Source organism: Pseudopodoces humilis, chromosome 12 (genome assembly GCF_049639895.1).
Source record: "Pseudopodoces humilis isolate 2021_Gansu_Grassland_sample_001 chromosome 12, ASM4963989v1, whole genome shotgun sequence".
Lineage (NCBI taxonomy): Eukaryota > Metazoa > Chordata > Aves > Passeriformes > Paridae > Pseudopodoces > Pseudopodoces humilis.
In genome coordinates, this window is record NC_142211.1 from 20,061,786 (window position 1) to 20,082,058 (window position 20,273).

The 20,273-nt window shown below is 43.7% G+C and overlaps 1 protein-coding gene across 1 annotated transcript in view; it reads left to right on the forward strand.

Moving 5' to 3' along the window:
- Positions 1 to 1,017: 1,017 nt before the first annotated feature.
- LOC148183479 (ATP-dependent chromatin remodeler CHD1-like) overlaps positions 1,018 to 20,273 on the forward strand; it is a 41,155-nt gene continuing 21,899 nt past the window's right edge. The window contains exons 1-2 of the mRNA XM_088061591.1: positions 1,018 to 1,728; positions 3,236 to 3,417. Of these exons, the coding sequence (XP_087917717.1) occupies positions 3,368 to 3,417 (50 nt within the window). The 5' untranslated portion in view covers positions 1,018 to 1,728; positions 3,236 to 3,367. The remainder of the gene's footprint in view (positions 1,729 to 3,235; positions 3,418 to 20,273) is intronic.

The following is a 20,273-nucleotide window of genomic DNA, read 5'->3' on the forward strand; positions in this document are numbered from 1 at the left end:
GTTAGGAGGAGTGATTCCCCCACACACCTGGCACCAAAATAAAGTAATGCCTGGTCTCTGATACTGAAATTACAGTTTTAGAGAGTTTTATTTTCCTGATATTTTCAGTGATAGGGTGAGGGAGAAAATTGGAAAAGTGAGAAAACTCATAGGTTGAGTTAAGGACAGTTAAATATGTAAAGCAAAAGCTGTGCACACAAGCAAAGCAAAACAAGGAATTCATTCAGTGGCAGGCAGGTGTTCGTCCATCTCCAGGAAAGCAGGGCCTCATCACATGTAACAGTTACTTGGGGAAGATAGATGCCATAACTTTGAACATCCTCCCCTTCCTTCTCACCTCAGCTTTATATGCTGAACATGATGTCATATGGTCTGGAATATCCCTTTGGTCAGTTGGGGTCACCTGTCCCACCTGTGTCTCCTCCCAACTTCTTGTGTAGCCCCAGCCTACTCCCTGGTGGGGTAGTGTGAGAAGCAGAAAAGGCCTTGGCTGTGTGTAAGCACTGCTCAGCAATAACAAATATATCCCTGAATTATCAACACTGTTTTAATCACAAATCCAAAACACAGCTTCATAATAGCTACTATGAAGAAAATGACCCCAGCCAAAACCAGCACACTATGCAGGATTCCAGAGGACAAAGCAGGTAAATTACTTCCTCTTTCCAGCACTCTGTAATTGTGTTGCTCAGAGCTGTCTTTTACTCAGCAGCCACTACTTTTCTTTTGCTACTCTGGGAACAGGTAGACTCTTGCAGTAGGACTCTTTAAGTTTTTTTTCTGAACACGAGCCACCTTAAACAAACAGCTTTCTTATTAACCACTTCAAAACAACTCGAATTAGATATCAAGAGAAAGAAAGGAGTGTTCTGCCTCCAGCTGGGGGGTGCTTTCCTCATGGAGGCAAGTGTTCTCTGTGCAGCTGCATGCCAAGCCTTCCTAAATATGCCCTAATGCCAACTGTAACAGCATAGGAAGACTAAGAAATGCATGTGTGTTTGTTAGGGAGCTCTCATTTTAGACAGGAAAAATCTGAAACAAACAAAAAAATCCCCCGCACCGCACTAAACAGTAACGTGGAGCTTAGGCCAGGTTCCCTGCTACACTGGGTGGGTCATGGGCGCCCCTCAGGCCGGGCCGCGCCCTGCCCACTCACACAGGAGCTGCAAGCGGGCACCAGGAGCGGCATCCGCACCGGCTCCAGCGCACGTTCGCTGCTGCGGCGGGCAGGCGAACTCCTACTGCCTCCGGCCTCTGCAATATCCAGCGGAGCTGGGAAGCCGCTTGGGTTCCGCCGTGCCCTCCAAACGGCCCTTTCTGCCGCTATATCCCGGCGGCGCTGTGTCCTCCCGGCAGTTGCTCCTCCTCCCCGCTCTGTCCCTGGGCGCAGGACTGACATCACGCCCAGGGTTTCCATCCAATTAAGGGAGGAGGAGGTTGAGCGGAGTGGTAGCGTGATGGCGGTGGTCGAGAGGACGTAGGAAAACAGCGGCGGAGCAACAGAGTACTTACCAGGGCTCTCCCTGTCCGGTTTGGGGCCCTATTGTTCAAGCTGGTGGGGGCTACAGGCGAGCCCACTGCGTGGGGCTGTAAAGAGCCGGCGGCCCAGGCCTTGTGGTGGCCGCAGGAGCAGCCTTCGACCCTAGGTTGCAGCACAGACCTCTTTGTGGAGTGTAGCGCCGTCTCGGACCAGGGCAGACCTAGGAAAGTCGGGCCGTGTGCACTCAGGTAGGCAGAGGCCCACCATGGCTCCTTTCTCTTTCCCTGGTCCGGAGTTGCGCGGTGGTTGTCGCTTTCAAAGATGGATGGAGAGGCGACTGGCGCTGAGAAGGAGTTGGATGCCTAGCGTGCCGCTGGGCTTTTGGAGCCGGTCGCTGTTTTCCGAAGAGGGAGGGAGGGAGGGAGCTGCGAGAAGTGAGGTGGGCAGTCGGGGTTGAGCCTCTTTCGCTGGATCCAGCGGGGTCTGTGACGAACTGGTTGGGAGGCCTTTGCTCTTCTCTGGCCATGGGGGGGCGCTGGGAGAAGCGAGCAAAGAGGACAGCGGCCGCCTTGGCAATACTTCCCGGGAGCCTTGACCAGGAGTAGCGCCTATGCAGGTCGCGCCACCAGCAGAGGGCCATTTTCGGGGGCGGGAGGTGAACTCGCGAGATGTAGGGAGGAAGCCCTGGCCTGGGCTCTCCTCGGGAGCTGTCGGTCACGGGAGGCCGCGACAGCAGGGTGCGGGTGGTCGGGGAGGATTGTCGCAGAGCAGGGAATGGCCGATAAGGAGAGTTTCATGGCCACTAAAGATCTTTCCTGGGGCCCAGGGAGTACCGGTCCCAGAGGAGGCAGAGTGTTCGTACCCTGGGCGTGGGAGGGCAGCCAGCGCGGATCTTGGCCTCGTTGGGCAACCAGCGGCCTATCTGCGAGGAACCACAAAGCTGCCTGGCTCGCCGTCGCCGGGGCCCCGGACTAGCTTCGCGGCCTCTGTGGAGTTACAGGGCTCTTTCCTATCACTTTTTTCCGTCATTGATTTTGTTTGCTGTCTGGAGTGGCCCTGGTGTCTGAGATAGTGCCTGAGTGCAGGGTTTTTACCATCCCCGTACGAGGCGGCGTCTGCCTCCATCATGAGCTGGAGCTTGGGCTGTATTAGAAAGCACCTCAAGGCAGGCAACCTGCAGGCAGGCCCCTAATTGCTTTCACACCACTACATCTGTGAGAGGTGCTGCTCTTTAGCTTATTACCAGTGAGTTTATACTTGTACTCCATTTAATGTGAACCTAAACTTTTTCTAGGTGCATCTGACATGGTAGAGATGTGATTGAAGATGTTTGAAATAGTGATCACTCCATCTGTGGCATCTTGTTAGCTTGATGTAGTTGAGCCATTTTTTTAAAATGGGACAGTCTATTTTCTTGACTCTACCCCCAACAGAATGTAATCTTTGTGTCTAGAACTGCTTATGATATGTGTTTTGTGCACAAAATGATTTTGCTAATCATATCTTAGCACATTAATAATTATGATTTTTATTTATGTGTTTGGGGAGGCTGTTTTCCTTTAAAAGTAAGATCAGGTTGTTCTTAAGACAAGACTATGGCATACCAAAAGCTATTTTTCAGTTAAAAAGAAGATGCCAGATGTGATAGATACTCCCTTTTGTCGGTGCTATTACAAGATAAGTTATTTTCAGTATCTTTCAGTTGCAACCATCAAATATTTCAAATTATGTCAACGTTTTTCTTTACTACTTTAGGCAATTTTGGAAAAATCTTGCAGAGGACAGTTGAGTCATCTGGAAAACAGAGTACCAAGAAGCAATTTCTTGGCATCTGCCTTCTAACCTGAGTGGACTTCTATTTATCTTTTAAACTTCTTAATATTTACAATGAATGGGCACAGTGATGAAGATGTAAGAAACAGTAGTGGAGAGTCAAGGTAAGTACTTTCAGTCCTTGGTTACATATTCTCCTGTATTTTCCTTTTTAGAAATGGTTTACATTTTAACTTTGTGCTAAAGCTTCCTGGTGAACAAGTGGACTGACCATGCATTTTTACAGATGCTTAATCTGCTTGTTAAAATCAGATAGTTTAATGACTGTAACAACCGTGTATATACCTTACATAATATAGTTTTAATTCTACTTAAGCTCTATCAGTATTACTCTCTTTTTCCTCAAAAGTTGTCTGAAGTGTCAAAAGCTGAAACAGATTAGATTGAAATGATAATGTAAAACTCATGTCTGTCTATAGAGTGCATGGCATGCATGCATAATATGTGCTGTATAAACCCTAAACTATGATATCTCTAAAGTTGGAACAGTGGACTGTTAATTCCAGTGAGGCTTCCTTTTTTTCAATTGAGTTGTCAAAGCAGCATAATGTAAAGTGTTAACTTCATGTTTGTTTTCCAATGTGAAAGTACAGTTTTCCCAGCTGTTATCTTAATTTTAAAAAAAATCCACTCCTCTAATGTCAATGCTGGTGTTCTAGGATGTGTAGAGGGTTCACTTGGTTGGAAAAGCCTGGTTAGAACTTTCCAGCTGCAAGATAAGGATAACTGTGGAGGAAGCTCAGTCCTCCGAAAGCCTTCCTTCTTGGAGATCTGTCCCCTAAGATAAGACAAAACTACTTAGTCATGGTGACTAAGCTGTGGACCCCTTCCTGCTTCGGGACCCCATGCTATCTCCCTGTAAACTACTGGTCATTTTACCTCAGTCTTAGACCATTGGTCACTTTCCCAGTTCTCCCCTTCCCTATAAAAACCCCAGCTTTTGCCCAGTTCAGTGAAAGTGACCGTCACTGGCCTCCTTCACTGAAGCCTGCCAATAAAGGACTCTGCAGAATGCTACACAGCCTCCCATCTCGTCCACGCGTTGGCTGGGGTAACCCATGAGCGGAGCTGGGCTGATCTGAGCTGATCACAGGGCTGAAATCACTTCTAAAAAGAGCTGAACACTTGAAGCCTCAGACCGCTCATCGGGGTTACCCCTGGCTGGAAACTGCCTGAGACTCCCTGGACAGCCGTTCCTTGCGGGACCCCTATCCAGGATAGTCGGTGGCAGTGCTGGGGGTCAGACAGACCTCCGAACCAGCCACCAACAGATAACAGTGAACTTTAGGGGTGGAATTGAATTCTTGTTCAACTTAGAAGTGTTCTAGAATAAGTATCTACTGCACTAGGAAGTTAAAATTTCTAAAACTGGGAATATGATGAATGCTTCAGATTTAAGAAGGCAAGGGAAACTTACAAATAGAAGCTGTTGTGCTCATGCTGTCAGTCTACCCATCTGTCTTGTCTGTCTCCTCTTTCTGATCACAGCCTGTTGAACCTATTAGTTGATTTCATGAGTCAGAGGTCATAAAGAAAACTGAGTTCTGTGGGCTTTATGAAAACAGCCAGTTGTGTAAAGGGGGTAGATCTGAATTATGGCCCCAAGTGAAAAAATGGCCAGCTGATCATTCAGCACATTCTGGCCATTAAGCTTGCATGTAGCATAGTGTGAGCAATGGGGTGGGAAGAAGGGGGAAGAGAGAAGTGTTTAGTGTATTTTTTAAAGTTCCTTTAGTTTTCCTGTTCATAGGTTTCGTACAGATTTACACCTAATATCACCTAAAGTTGTTAATGTCAAGCTTTAATGTTATACCTAGAAATATTCTAGAAAGTCAGTAAACTTTGAATCTTGTGAATAATTCGTAAACGTTTTTTTGTTGTGATTTCTACTTCTAGTAAAGATGGTACTTGCTTAGTTAATAAACAAATTTTGTGTTTTTTCTAGTAAGTGGCAAAATATTCCTGATGACTTACATTTAAAAAGAAACCAAAAAACCAAAACCAAACCAAACAAAAACCCCCCAACCAAACCCAACAATAACCTTTGTCAGCTGAGTAGAGGAATATGAACAAAATAAAAGTGTGACCAAAGGTAGACTTTTAAACTTTTAGAGAGTTATAACTAAGACCTCCAATAAACATTAACTTACTGGGGACAACCCTGATGACTTTGTATTTAGGAAGTTTTTTACTACTTTAAATGAGCCGCCTAGCTAAAGATAATTGAGTAATACTGCATATCAAACTATGACCACTTGTAAATACCAGTATAACAAAATTACTCAAAAGCTGTAGCAATTATCATAACACTAAACCAATTAAATATCAAAAATGTATTCAGACAACTTTATTATAAGCAAATATCAGGAAGATGCAAATTACTTAAAACATGATTGTAGAGGCAGGTCAGCTTGCCAAGGCTTTCCCTTGGAGGAATGTGCCCTGAGAGTGCTGTGATAAGCTTATCTCAACCTTCTCCTGGAGAGATGCCCCTCAAATGAGACCATCCACTCTTCTCATGGTGAACTATCCCACCATGCTTTGGTGAATATGCCGATCCTTTGTAATCCATTGGTTTTCCCCCCTGATACCACCCTGGCTTTCCCCCATAAAATCCCCCAGCTTCTGCCCAGTTCAGGAGGGAGCCGCCATCCCTGGCTACCCTTCGTAGAGGTGCTGGACAATAAAGGCTATCTCTGTGGGATCACCACATGACACTTCTGTCTCTCTATCTTTGAGTCAGCCCAGGATAACCTCGCAAGATGAGCTGAAAATCACCGAGCTGAAATCACTTGCAGCCACAGGCTGCCCCTTGCTGAGATTACCTCGTGGCCAGGGATCACCAGAGACCCCCTCGAAGGCTGTCTCTTGTGGGACTGCTCCCTCCAGGAAGGTCGTAGCTCCGGGTCAGACCAACTGACCTGGCCTGACTACCACACGATAGTTTCCTCTGAAGTAAGACTTTGTTTAGCATCTTAAATTTGCTGCTGAACACAATTTAAAGCTTTAAAAAAGTTTTAAAATGGTAAGTGTTTTTTCCCTTATGCTTGTATCAGTCAGTAACCCTGTAGCCTAATTCACAGACAGATCTTGGAAAACCTATTTGTGTGCTTGCCATTTGCTATCAAGAAACTCTTGAACAGACCTTACTTCTCTGTAGGTAAAAAAGAGTGTGCTCAGTAAAGCTTATATGGAAAGTAGCTGGCTGGAGTGCAATTGTACTTCCTTTTTCCAGTAAGCAGAAAGTGGCTTCTTGCATCAAGGTCCCTTACCATTGTTTATGTTCTTGAAAGCTGATGTTAACGCAAGACACTAATTTCTGTGGATTGAATTTGCTTTGTTGATTCAATAGTCTGTGGACCACAAAAGATGGTTAAGTAAAGCCAGCTCTTTGTCAGCAAGCTTGAATTTGCTGTATAAACTCATACCTTCCACAAAAGATTAAAAAGGTAAGGTGAAATCCACTATTCTAAGCTCCTGCTTTCAAGAAACCTAAGTGAGAGTTAAAAACAAAGCTTCTACAAGCATAATTAGGGAAGTATTTTCATCTATTGGTTTCTTTTTGGTAGAAGTATGTAATACAAATTAGGAACAAAAGGAAAAAGTGCATATGTACAGAGAGAGTTGTATTGTGTTTATGTGGTGAGGTTTTGGTAGTGGGGAGACTGCAGGGACAGCTTTCATCATAAGAGACATGAAGCTTCTGCTGTGCTGGATAAAGCCAGTTCCAACTTGCTCCAAAATAGATCTGCCATTGGCCAAACATGAGCCAGTCAGTGAAGCTGGGGCACCTCTGTGATAACATTTAAGAAATGCTGTGCAGCAGTGTGTGTATGTGAGAAGAGAGGGAGGTATGAGGGAGAAAAATGCAAGAGAAACAGCTCAGCAGACACTTAGGTCAGTGAAGGACGGGTAGGAGGTATTCCAGGTGTCAGAACAGAGATTTCCTTACAGGCTGTGGAGAAGACCACTCCAGAGCAGATAACCATCCTGCAGCTCATGGAAGGCTCATGACAAAGCAGGTGGATGTGCCCTGGAGGAAGCTGCAGCCTCTAGAGAGTGCACATTTGGAGAGCAGGAAGTTTTTTGTCATGAATTGCAGCCCCTGGAGGACCCACACTGGAGCAGTCCATTCCTGAAGGAATGTACCCCATGGAGAGGATACATGCTGGAGCAGGTAGTGAAGGACTGTAACGTGCTGGATGTGGGTGGGGAGAAGAAAATCCACAATCTGTGCTCCAGGTGCTCATGAGACAAACAGCCTTGTTTATTATTCAGAACTCACTTAAATACCCAATTCAAAAACTCCCGGGCTTGATATCTATTGGATGAGATCTCTCTCCCTGCCCAGCTTCCTGGCCAGTGGTGTGCTTACTTCTCAGCTTGAATGGGGCTGGCCGTGGGTCCCCTTATCTGGGGACATGTTCAGGTGTGAACCAGGCCAGCCAAATTGGATTTATGTCATGGTCAGATTTACTTTGTCCAGTCCAGGCCAGCTGTACTGTGACAATACTGTGACAAAGGACTATCCTTTGGGAGATGTGTTGGAGCAGGGGAAAAGTGTGAAGAGGAAGGAGTGGCAGATAAGCTAAGAACTGACTGCAACCTCTCATTCCATAGGGAGGTTGGAACTAGAAGATCTCTAAGGTCCCTCCCAACCAAAACCATTCTATGATTCTCTCCCCACCCCTGAAGTGGGGGAGGGGGGGGGGGGGAAGATGCAGAAAGTTGGAAATGAAGGAGTGAAAGTGAGCCTGGGAAGAAGGTGTTTTAGTTTTGGCTTTGTGTCCTAGCATCCTACTTTATTTTCAATTGGCAAGAAATTAATTTGTCAGTCTAAGTAAAGGAAAAGAGTTCATGTTCCAGAATAGATGAGGACAGGAAATAACCCTTCTTGGTAGCCTAAATTTAATACTCTTTGTTCCCTTTGCTTTATATTAGTGGTGATGAATAAGATCAATGACTTTTACACATATAAATCGGATTGAGTAGTTCTGGTTTTTTTAATAAAACAAAAGCCCACTTGAATTGTATTTGCCTAAATAAACTTACTTAGGAACTTTCAGTTTTAGGAGCTTGGCATTTAGTGTCTGTTACTTCTATTCATTCTGGAAGGTGCTCTTCAAATACATGACCTTCCTTGGATGTCTTGTGTTGCCGCTGAAGATGAATAGATTGCATGGACACAGGTCGAGGTGTGGTGAAAGGAAGGAGAGAGTTTATTTTTCCTCCCAGGATTTATAGGCTTCTGACCACGGCCAGGGATTGGATGGTCAGGATAACACTTTCTCACTGCACTGGCCATGAGAGATGCCCATCACAAGACGTGTAACAGAAAGAATGTACACATATCTATGTTTACAGTTACTGTCCTGGGAAAGTCTTTACAAAACTATGTCAGCAAGCTCAGAAGCTGAGTTTTCAGGGCAACAGTCTTGTTTATTAAGACAGGGTGGACTGTCATCTCAGATGCTTTTCAAAGACCTTGCAGGAATTAATCTTTCCTGGTTTTAATGGGTTAAACTTTTCTTTTGCTCAAAATAATATTCTGTTTCCTGTTGGTTTTTAATTGAGGGATTGTTAAGGCAGTTTAATGTAATGAACGCCCTCTAAATCAGCAGTGATAAATTATCTTCTCTTTGGGCCTTTATCAACGTAGACTTTATACAGGGGTCTAAATGCTCTAACAGTGCTTTTGCAGCATGGCTTGTATAACTGTCTGTCATGAAGTTTCTCTTCCTAGTGCCTTGTATAAATTAGCTGACTGTTCCTAGTTGTGTGTTCTGATCAGGGGGACCTTTTTTTAAGAGGTAAGCTAGTGAAGCTAAACCTAAGACTGCTGAAAAGAACTAGTGACTCTGTGACAGAACATTTGTTTTTAATGTTTGCCAGTGATGTTTTTCTTGAAGTCTGGCTCTCCTGTCATCTCCCCAAAGCATACTCAGATTTTATTCCATAGACATTTGTCACAAATGAGTGTGTTAGGTCACTCAAAGAATCACTGGCAAAGATATCAGGTTTAATATAAAAGCAAAAGCACAACAAAATTCATTGGCAAGGTTGACTCTACTACTTACTAGATGGTTAAAGCACACTGAGAAAAATTGGACTAAAATCTAAAATAAATCAATCTAAAACTAAAATCAACAAAAAATTATGTATGTGGAGGTTGGATAAGGATAAAAAGGATATGAGGAAGAGCCTCCCATTGAGTCACAAGTTTCAGAGTGGACCCCCTTGCTAAACTTAGCCCTGGACTTGACCAACAGTTTAGGCTTAAAGGTTTAACAGCACTTAATTGATAGCCTAATTTAAACAAATTTATAAGAGATTCTATAGAACTTACTATAAGCACAACAGTAGCTCACTTTTAAGCCTAACTTACAAATCTAATGTGCTTAAGAATCTAGGAGAGCAGCATTCCTGGTACATTTGCTATAGCATATTCACACTCGCATGCACACAGACATAAAGAGTCTGTACAAGCTACCTGTGAAAAATTCTCATTGAATTCAGTGAAGTACTCACTTTCAATGCACTTGCATCTTCTCAATGGGCAAAGGGTTGAGCCTCGAGGTGTGGGGGGGGTATCAGCCCAGGATCTATCATCATTTGGCGATCTTCCGAGTACGGCAAACTCGAGAGTTCACTGGCTCTGAGAGGCCCCACTCAGAGGGAGGTTGCTGGTCACGGCTCGCCGCGGTCCAGGAGAGCTCAAAGGGTCTCATTTCGGACTGGTGTTTATAGGGCTGCAAGAGAGTGGGCTTTAGTCATAGTAATTTTCCTTCTTGGATGCAATTCAGGTCAGTAACTTTCTTTGAAAGTTTGATAACAAAAATGTTATTCCATTTGGGTTGTTATTCAGGCAAGAAAAATAAGTTTCCAAGGCTGTTAAAAAAACAGGAGCTTATTAGACAGCAGAAGTTTGTGGGAACAGACAATGTTTCTGATAAGCTCAAGAGGAGCTTGGTCCAGGTGCTGTTTATCAAGGCCAAGGCCTAACGAGCATTTATCAGATCATAGTGCAGCCTGGGGAGTAAGCACCACCACAATTGGGATTTGAAAAATTAGCAGGTGCAAACAATTATTTCTTGGTACTCTCAGTAAGCTATCTTGCTTTTCTTGTAAAATAGTTTGAAAATAAATATTGCTTTTGTGGGTCTCTCTTAAATTGCTCTTAAATATAATGAGAATATCCAGAGGCAGTATCAAACTTTGATACCAAGTCAGATTTCCCATATGCTGCTGTACAAATGCAACTATTTGACTCAAGGGCTAGGGGTGTGAGAAATTTATTTACTACATAACCTGGAAGATGCTGTCTGTAGACTTTACGTTGGTTTGTCAACATACATAAAATGATAATTTTTCATGCAGAAATCCCATCCTGAGAGCATGCTATTCACTCTTAGTATATATTCCTGCATGCCTACTACAGTAGGTTAGCGCTGTCAGTTAACTTCAGCATCATTGCAGTAATTTGTTTGCATACTAGAGAAGTAGACTCACTTCAGTAGGATTGAAGAGGTCATTCTTGCTTTATCCATCACTTTTGCTTCTTTTTTTCTTTCACGGTCCTGTGATGGTCCTGTAACTGTTTTGTACAATCTCATGCATTCCTGTCTTTGTTTAGTGTTGTTGGTTTTGGGTTTGGTGGTTGTTTTTTTTGTGGGTTTTTTCCTAATTGAACAAAGTACGGTGTATGTAATGTATGGTTTCTTATTTCAAGAATATATTTTATCAAATAATGCTGTTTCAATTTTACTGGGTTTTATATATATATATATATATAATGTATAAAAATTGTTTGAAGCACAAAGAAGAAAGGCTTATATGACATGTTTGAAAGAGGGACTTACAAATGTAGGAATTCTGTTTTGGCTAATAGAATGAAGTATTTAAAAGAGCAGAAATGCTCTTCAACAGCAAATATTGAATATTCCCTTTCTGTATATATGATATTAACAGCCTCTTTATTCTGTAGCTTAATTTGCCTTGCCCTATTGTTTTAGATCTAGAGTTCTTCCAATTCTTGTCTTGATAGCGTTTATAATTTCTGTTGATGTTTGGTCTCTTGGAAGCACATTGATCAGTGAAGAAGGGGGGGAAGCAAATGACACCACAGGATGGAGTTTGTTGGAAGAGAGCAGCAATGCAAGAGCAAAGGGAAGACATGAAAAGGTGGGATAGGGGTAAATTGACAAACACAGGTGAATAGATAAATGAAAATTAAGTCTTGTACGTTTTCTCTCATTATATGTAAGGTGTGCATGGTTTTTCTACCAGTTTCTTGAGTATATTCAGAAAGGGTGAGGGGGAACCAGGAAGGCTCTAATTTAAGTGTCTGAAGATTGCCTCCTACCTTCCAGTTTCAAGTAGGTTTTTATGAAAGAGGGGAAAAAAAGGCTGGTTGTATTGTACTCAAACTTTTTCTTTTAGGCTACTTCAGGTGTCCACAACAGGATGAGTGTGGTGTCCTCTTTGACCTTTTGCTGAACTGTTTCAAATAAAAGCATCTAAAGAAAAGGCACTGACCCTGGACTGTACAGGAAGAGAAGGGGGGAATAGATGAAGCACTTTGCTTGTCTTTTTATGTAAGATGAACTCTGGAGAGCAGAGCATCATAATTGCTGATTATATGAGATTATATTTATGTAACAGCACTGGGTAACAGGTAATTATGACAGTATTCTGAGTCTTTGGTTGAAGAAATATTTTAGTTCTAATGTTCCTTGCATCCTAAAGCTAGAGATACAATGCCAGAATCTCAGTAATTAGTAGTGCCAGTTCAAGGGATTAATCTTGTAGAAGTCAGTGGTATTATTTTGTGTTAATAGGCATTACTCATTGTGAGAAAAGTTAGACAAATTATGGACCTGTTGTGGTTTAACTCCAGCCGGCAACTAAGCACCACACAGCCGCTCACTCACTCCCCTGGTGGGATGGCAGAGAGAATCCAAAGAGTAGAAGTGAAAAAATTAATGGGTTGCGATAAATGCAGTTTAATAGGGAAAGCAAAAGCCATGTGCACAAGCAAAGCAAATCAAGGAATTCATTCACCACTTCCCATCAGCAGGCAGGTGTTCATCCATCTCCAGGTAGTTGGTGTAGTTGGGGTTAGCTGTCCCGACTGTGTCCCTTCCCAACTTCTTGTGCACCCCTAGCATCCTCCCTGGTAGGATGGTGTGAGAAGCAAAAAAGGCCTTGGCTGTGTGTAAGCACTGCTCAGCAATAACAACAACATCCCTCTGTTATCAACACTGTTTACAGCACAAATCCAAATCATAGCCCCACACTAGCTACTATGAAGAAAATTAACTCTATCCCAGCCAAAACCAGCACATTCTCCACCCCTTATTTCATACCATTTATATCATGGTCAGGTCCCACACTGTCCAATATATCCTCATTAACCACCACCCCCCTTTCCATCCTTGGATACAGTGCGCCTATCATTCCCTTAGTCTATGGATCACCCCTGCAAAATGTCCACAAATGTCCACCGAGTTCCTTTAGTCCATGACTTTGGGCTTCATCTGCTATAGTGGTCACTCAGGACAGAAGTGCTGTGTTGGGTGCAGTTACTGGACACCAAGGTCAGTTCAGGTCGGGTCACTGCTGCACTGCAACTGCTTCTTTTAAGACTTCTCTTCCATTAGTTTAGGTGATTCCTGCTATAGTAATTCCTATAACAGGCAACTCAAATCATTGGTTGCAATATTATAAAGGTATTTCCGCTACAATCTCCATCACTGGTCCCTTTGGACCAGATTCTAGGGTTTAATATTGCAATGAACTCCTCCCCTTGCCCCTATTCTGGCTTGGACTTATCCACGGACTGTAGTTCTTTAAGGGTGTACTTGTTCCAACAAAGCCTTACCCATGGCTGCAGGTCCTCCAGGGGTGTACCTGCTCTTTTGTGAGCTCATCCATGGCTACATGTATTGAGAAACTGCCAGACTATTCACTGAATCTTCACAGAAGTATAGTGAACGCCGTTTATTTCTATCTTTAGCACACTTTTATAGGGTTCGACAGGGCCCGCGGGCTTAGCGAGCTACTATTGGTTAATACATATGGTTTACATTCTTTCCCCAATGCACAAGGCTATTTTTCTTGCATTCTCACTGCTCCAGGAGAGTTTCAAGGACACTACCTTTAATATCACCGCTTATATCAAAGGCTGGCTTGTGCAGACAGGCTTTTACTAAAATATCATGCTTTTACTCTGTTAAAATGTTTTATTACATACATGCTTTGAGGTGCTCCAGAGAGCAATGGTATCTTCCCGACAGAAAGCTATGGCCTCTCTAAACTCTGCACCCACTGTGACTGACGCAGCTGCCCAGAGCTCCGGTGGGAACATGTATCAGGCTGCAGGGTATGCCCTGCTCTTATGCCAGTACTGGGCATTAGTAGTGAGCACACCTGTGGGAGGTGAGCCCAGGTAAAGGAACTCCTCTACTTAGTGGCAGAACTCTGGCAGGAAGTGAATAGGTTGAGGAGTATGAGGGAGTGTGAAAGAGAGATTACTGGAAACACACCCTACCTTCCCTGGGACAGGCCTGACAGGTAGACAGGCTGCATGATATGGAGGATTCCCTATCCTCTCTCCTCCCAGCTGAACATGGTGACATAAGGGATAGGGGCCAATGGAAGCAAGTGCCTGCCCAGCGCAGCGTCTCTCCTCTGTGACTGCCCTACCTTCCCAAGTGCCACTGCATAATAGATACAAGACTCTGCAAGTGGAGCTGAATGATAATGAGGACAATAGTTCATCTAGCATGGAGGTGTTGCTGAGGTTAAGTCAGCCTATGCCCTGCATCAAAACTGCTTCCATAAAGAAAAGTAAACAGGTTGTTGTCATAAGAGACTCCCTTATGAAGGGAACAGAAGGCCCCATATGCAGACCAGACCCACTTCTTAGGGAAGTCTGCTGCCTCCCTGAGACCCAGCTTAAAGATGTGAAGAGAAAGCTTCCTACCCTGGTATGGCCCTCAAATTATCACCCATTATTGAGTTTTCAGGTAGGCAGCAATGAAGTTGCAACAGGAAGTCTGAGGGCAATCAAGAGATGTTGTAGTGCATCAAAAAATCTTGGTATCTCCCAAGGGTAAAACTCACCTCTGGTTTGTGTAATGTTAGTTCCCACCTGAAAACCTTCTTTCCCTTCCCCCTTCCCATTGGCTGTGACCTCTCTGTATCCCCCGATCACCCCTGCCCCCTAGTATAAGAGATAAGACACAGGGCATTTTGGTCTCTTTCTTGCCCCGGATGGATGACATACAATAAACCCGGGATTACTCCAGCAAGTTTGGGCCTCCTGTGTCTAGATACTTTGAGTCCGTGTTGTATCCACTCCAGGACCCCTTCCAACGCCCGTGTTCCGTGAAGAGCAGGGCTCTCACCACGGGGGGTGGGACAGAGGGGTCCCCCCGAGAAAGGATTACAACACTCAGTAAGTTTGCAGACGATGCCAAGTTGGGTGGAAAGGCTCTGCAGAGGGATTTGAACAGGCTGGATTGATGGGCCAAGACCAGTGGTATTCAGTTCAACAAGGCCAAGTGTTGGGTCCTGCACTTGGGTCACAACAACCCCCCGCAGCGCAACAGGCTTGGGGAAGAGTGGCTGGAAAGTTATTTGGCAGAAAAGACCCTGGGGCTGTTGGTCGGCAGCCAGCTGAACATCAGCCAGCGTGTGCCCAGGTGGCCAAGAAGGCCAATGGCATCCTGGCTTGTATCAGAAATAGTGTGGGAAGCAGGACCAGGGAAGCAATCGTACCCCTGTACTCGGCACTGGTGAGGCCACACCTCAAATCCTGTGTTCAGTTTTGGGCCCCTCACTACAAGAAAGATATTGAGGTGCTGGAGTGTGTCCAGAGAAGGGTAATGTAGCTGGCAAAGGGGCTGGACCACAAGTCTTATGAGGAGCGGCTGAGGGGGCTGGGGGTGTTTGGCCTGGGGAAAAGGAGGCTCAGGGGAGACCTTATTGCTCTCTACAACTACCTGAAAGGAGGCTGTAGTGAGGTGGGAGTTGATCTCTCAAGTAACAAGGGATAGGACAAGAGGAAATGGCCTCAAGTTGTGCCAGGGGAGGTTTAGATTGGATATTAGAAAAAATTTCTTCACTGAAAGGGTGGTCAAGCATTGGAAGAGGCTGCCCAGGGAAGTGGTTGAGTCCCCATCCCTGGAGGTATTTAAAAGCTATGTGGATGGGGCACTTAAGGACATGGTTTAGTGGTGGAATGGGCAGTGTTAGGTTAATGGTTGGACTCGATGATCTTTGAAGTCTTTTCCAACTTAAATGTTTATATAATTCTATGAAAAATCATCCCCTAATGAGCAGTAGACTAATATACAGTGAGGCAAATAAGTACCACGGCAAGCACAGGAGCCTGTCTATTAATAGCTAAACAGCAATAACAACTATAAATTCGATCTAGCATATCCTAGTCAATCTGTCGTTATCACAAACCCTTCAAGCTCCACATGTGGTATCAGAAAGGACTGTTGTGGTTTAACCCCAGTTGACATCCAAGCACCACACAGCTGTTGGCTCACTTTCCCCTGGAATGGGGGGTTCAATTGGAAAGGTAAAAGTGAGAAAACACATCAGTTGAGATAAAGACAGTTTAATAGGGAAAGAAAAGCCATGTACACAAGCAAAGCAAAACAAGGAATTCATTCACCATTTCCCATGGGCAGGCAGGTGTTCAGCTGTCCCCAGGAAAGCAGGACTCCATCATGTGCAATGGTGACTTGGGAATGCAGAACACCATCCTTCTGAACGTCCCTCCTTCCTCCTTCTTCCCCCAGCTTTATCTGCTGAGCATGACATCATATGGTATGGAATATCCCTTTGGTCAGCTGGGGTCAGCTGTCCTGGCTGTGTCCCCTTCCAACTTCTTGTGCACTCCCACTGGCAGCGTGGTACTAGAAGCAGAAAAGGCCTTGACTCTGTGTAAGCACTACTCATCAATAACAAATATATCCCTGAATTATCAACACTGTTTTGATCACAAATCCAAAACATAGCTTCATACTGGCTACTATGAAGAAAATTCACTCTACATCAGCCAAAACCAACACAGGTCCCTAGCTGGACAGCATCAGATAATATTTAAAGCTCTTCAGTTAGAGGAGGAATTGCTTGTATGCTACACCACAGATAACGTAGGGAAAATCAAAGAAGCCCATAGGCAAAGGAGGAAAAGAAAATGTGACAAGGATGTTAAAATATGACTACCTCACAATTATTGTTTCCACGAATTTGCTTTTTAAATGGCAGTGCTTTTTTAACTGTTGGACTTGATGATTTTGTATGTTTTTTTCTACAAGCTTTAAAAACTCAAACAGATTTTTAAAGCTATGGCAAATAAGTTCTCTGAACTTAGAGTGATGCTGATAGATATTGCAGTGTAATGGGTTCTAGAGTAGTTTTGGTTTTTTTTTGTTTGGTGGTTGTTTGGGTTTGGTTGTTGCTGTTATTATGTCAATAATCTTCCTTGAAGACAAGGGAAAAGGTATTAGACTGTGTAGCATTTTAAGCACTTGGAAAAGCAACTGAAGTCTGTCATGATGCAATGTGGAATGTTTATGCATGTATTAAAATTGAAAAAAGTCAAAATCCACCAACAAAACCACTTTGTGCTTGAAATGTATTTATTTTTCCTAAGTTCTGTATTGTTTTGAACTGGTTTATACTTTGTTTCAGGACAGCAGTCTTAAGAAATATTGTCCTGTTCAGTTGTGCTCACTTGTTGCACTGTTGTGTGGTGTCTAAGTTGGTAGGATGTTTTTTAAAAGCTGAATCTGTTTCTTCTACAGACTGCACTGACAGCACTAAGGGGGTGCTGTGTTGAGGAAAGGTTGGAGAGGGCATTAATAGCAATGTCAAAATAAGCTGTTCTTGTGAAGCATCACTCACCAGCAGGCAAATATATTGTTTGAGGACCAAGACACTGTTTTCAAAGTGCTTGGCTTCAGCTGTGATAGCTCATACTGCTGCTTTGTACCATTTTTTGAATTGCGTGAAAATGAAAAGAATTTCAGAAGTAATGTAGTAGCACTTAAAGTGAAGTTTTGAAATTGCTGCTTCTTTAGTTCTTCCTCTATTTGTAAGGAGATGATAGATGTAAGGGTTTTTTTATAAACACGTGCATGTGCGTAACTGTGTGACTGTGTACCTTTTCCTAAATAATTCCCTCCTTCCTCCTAGGGTTAGCACCTGAATTACTGCTCATGTGGTAGACGTTCTTAAGTAATCCCCTGACAGGGATTAGAGATATATATTCATTTTTAATAACTAAGGGTTGCTTAATGTATCTGTGTTAGGGAGAAAAGAAGGCTGCTCTCCATTACTGTTTTTTACTCCTTAGTGTGTCAGTAATTTTGTGTTTGTGGTAAAATGTGGGGAGGCTGGGGGAGGAGAATTCTGTTTTTCTTTCATGAAGACATTAGCTAAAATACTGTAGCAAAAAAAAAAAAAATAAAATTGGCTACAATCAAGTCTTGAGACAGGGGAATCTGGGCCCTGCTTAGGTGATACTAAGAGGTAATGACTTAAATTTTTACTAGGTCAGCACTAGACAAGTGAAACAAAAGTAAAAACCCAAGTACATATATATATATCCCAATGAAGTTATATCTGCATAAGCAAACTGCTAGAAAGAGATGCTCTGGTGGTGAATTGACATGGTGTAGCTGATTGTTCTCACTGTGAAATATTTTCCCCTTGCATCCAATCAGAATCTCCCCAGGAGTAACTTGTACCCATTACCCCCCCCCCCCCTTCTTTTCCATATAAAAAGGGAGTCTGTTTTCTTTGTCACCACCCTTTAAATACTAGAACATGGTGATAAGGTCTCCCCCTAAGCCTTTTTTCCTCAAAACCTAGTTCTCTCAGCCTTTCCTCATATGGCAGGTTTCACAGTTCTTTGATGATCTTTGTGGCCTTTCTGTAGAACCTCTTGAGCCTGTCCACATCTTTTTCATATAGCAAAGACCAAAACTGAACACAGTATTCCAGGTGAGGCCTGATGAGGCACTGAATAGAGTGGGATAATGACTTTTTATCTCTGCTGGTGATGCTCTTGTTTATGCAACCCAGCATCCTGTTGACTCTCTGCCACAGCAATTCACTCATATTGAGCTCATTGCCCACCAAGACCCCCAGATCCCTTTCCCAGCCTGTGCTGCACTCCTGGATTATGTTTTCACAGGTGCAAGACCTTACATTTGTCTTTGTTGAACTTCATATGGTTCTTGTTAGTCCACTCTTCTGGCCTATCCAGGTCTTCCTGCAGGGTGGTTCTCCCTTCCCAAGTGTCCACTTCCCCATGCAGTTTGGTATCATTGACACACTTCATCAGGGTACACTTCATCCTATCCACCAGATCACTTATGAAGATATTAAACAGCAATGGGCCCAATATCGATCCCTGGGGGACCCCACTTGTGACAGGTTGCTAGTTTGAAAAGGAACTATTTACTACCACCCCCTGGGTGTGGCCTGTCAGCCAGTTCCCCACCTACCACACAGACCACTTGTCTAGACCATAACACATCATTTTCTCTAGGAGGAGACTAGGAAAACATATCAAAAGCCTTGGGGAAATCCAGGTAGACTGTTCATTGCTTGCCTCACATCAACTGAGCAGGTTACTTTGTCATAGAAGGCTATCAGGTTTGTCAAGGACAACTTGCCCTTGTGCTGGCTTTTCCCAGTCACATGTTTCATCTGACTAGTGATAGGCCCCAGAAGGATTTGTTCCATAACTTTCCCAAGGAACTGAAGTAAGACTGATGGGCCTATAACTTCCTGGATCCTCCTTTAAGCCCTTCTTGTAGATGGGGATGACATTAGCCTTCTTCAGATTCCCTAGTCTTCACAACTCCTCAAAGATCATGGAGAGTGGCCTTGCAACAATGTCAGCCAGCTCTTAACACCCTCAGGTGGATATTGTCAGGGCCCATAAATTGTCAGGGTCAAGCTCCTGTAATAGTTCACATACCAACTCTTCCTTCACTGCTGGTGAGTCTGTTTGCATCCACCTGGATTTTTGTTCCCAGGTCCTGGGGCCCATCAGTGCTGGTAAAGACAGAGGTGAAGAAAGTGTTGAGAACCTTTGCCTTTTCAGTGTTGTTGGTGACTAATTCATCTCTCCTGTTTAACAATGGGCCAATATTTTTCTTCTGTTTCTGCTTGTTGTTTACATACCCGAAGAACCCTTCCTTGTAGCTTTTGATGTGTCTGGTCAATTTCAATTCAAGCTGAGCTTTTGCTTTTCTAACTGAATCGCTGCACACCCTGACAACACCCTTGTAGCCCTCAAGGTGTATTCATCAGCTTTTCCATCTCTGGTATGTTTCTCTTTTGGTTTTGAGCAGACTCAGAAGCTCCCAGTTAAACCAAAGAGGTCTTTTGCTTCACCTACTTCCTTTACCTTTAAAGGGGATGAGCTGTTTTTGTGCTTCCCTGAGTTTTCTTGAAAAGCTCCCAGTACTCGCTAGGTCCTTTATCCTCCATGGAAGCTTCCCATGGAATCCCTCACAACTGAGCTCTAAGCCAGCTGAAATTTGTTCTTCTAAAATCTAAAACCTTTTTCTTAGTACTAATCTTCAGTGTGCACAGCTGGGTCCCAAACACCACAATATTGTGATCACTGCAGCCGAGGCTATCACTAACCAAGCGTAAGGCCTCAAAAACTTGCTCTATGAGCCTCTTAAAAGGGCTTATGTTTTTTTATGTACCTTGAGTTAGATGCATGGGAGAAATACTGACAATATATTCTCAAGAGGTCAAAACAACAGAAAAACTTTACTGGCAACTTCAGAAAATCAGAGAACTTTGGCAAAAGTTTAGAGTGGCATTCAATCACCGTGAAACATTTCACAAAGCATTAACTTTGCCCATTCAACTTAGCAAACTCCAAGCCCATCCAATTTTAAGTTACTCAAAA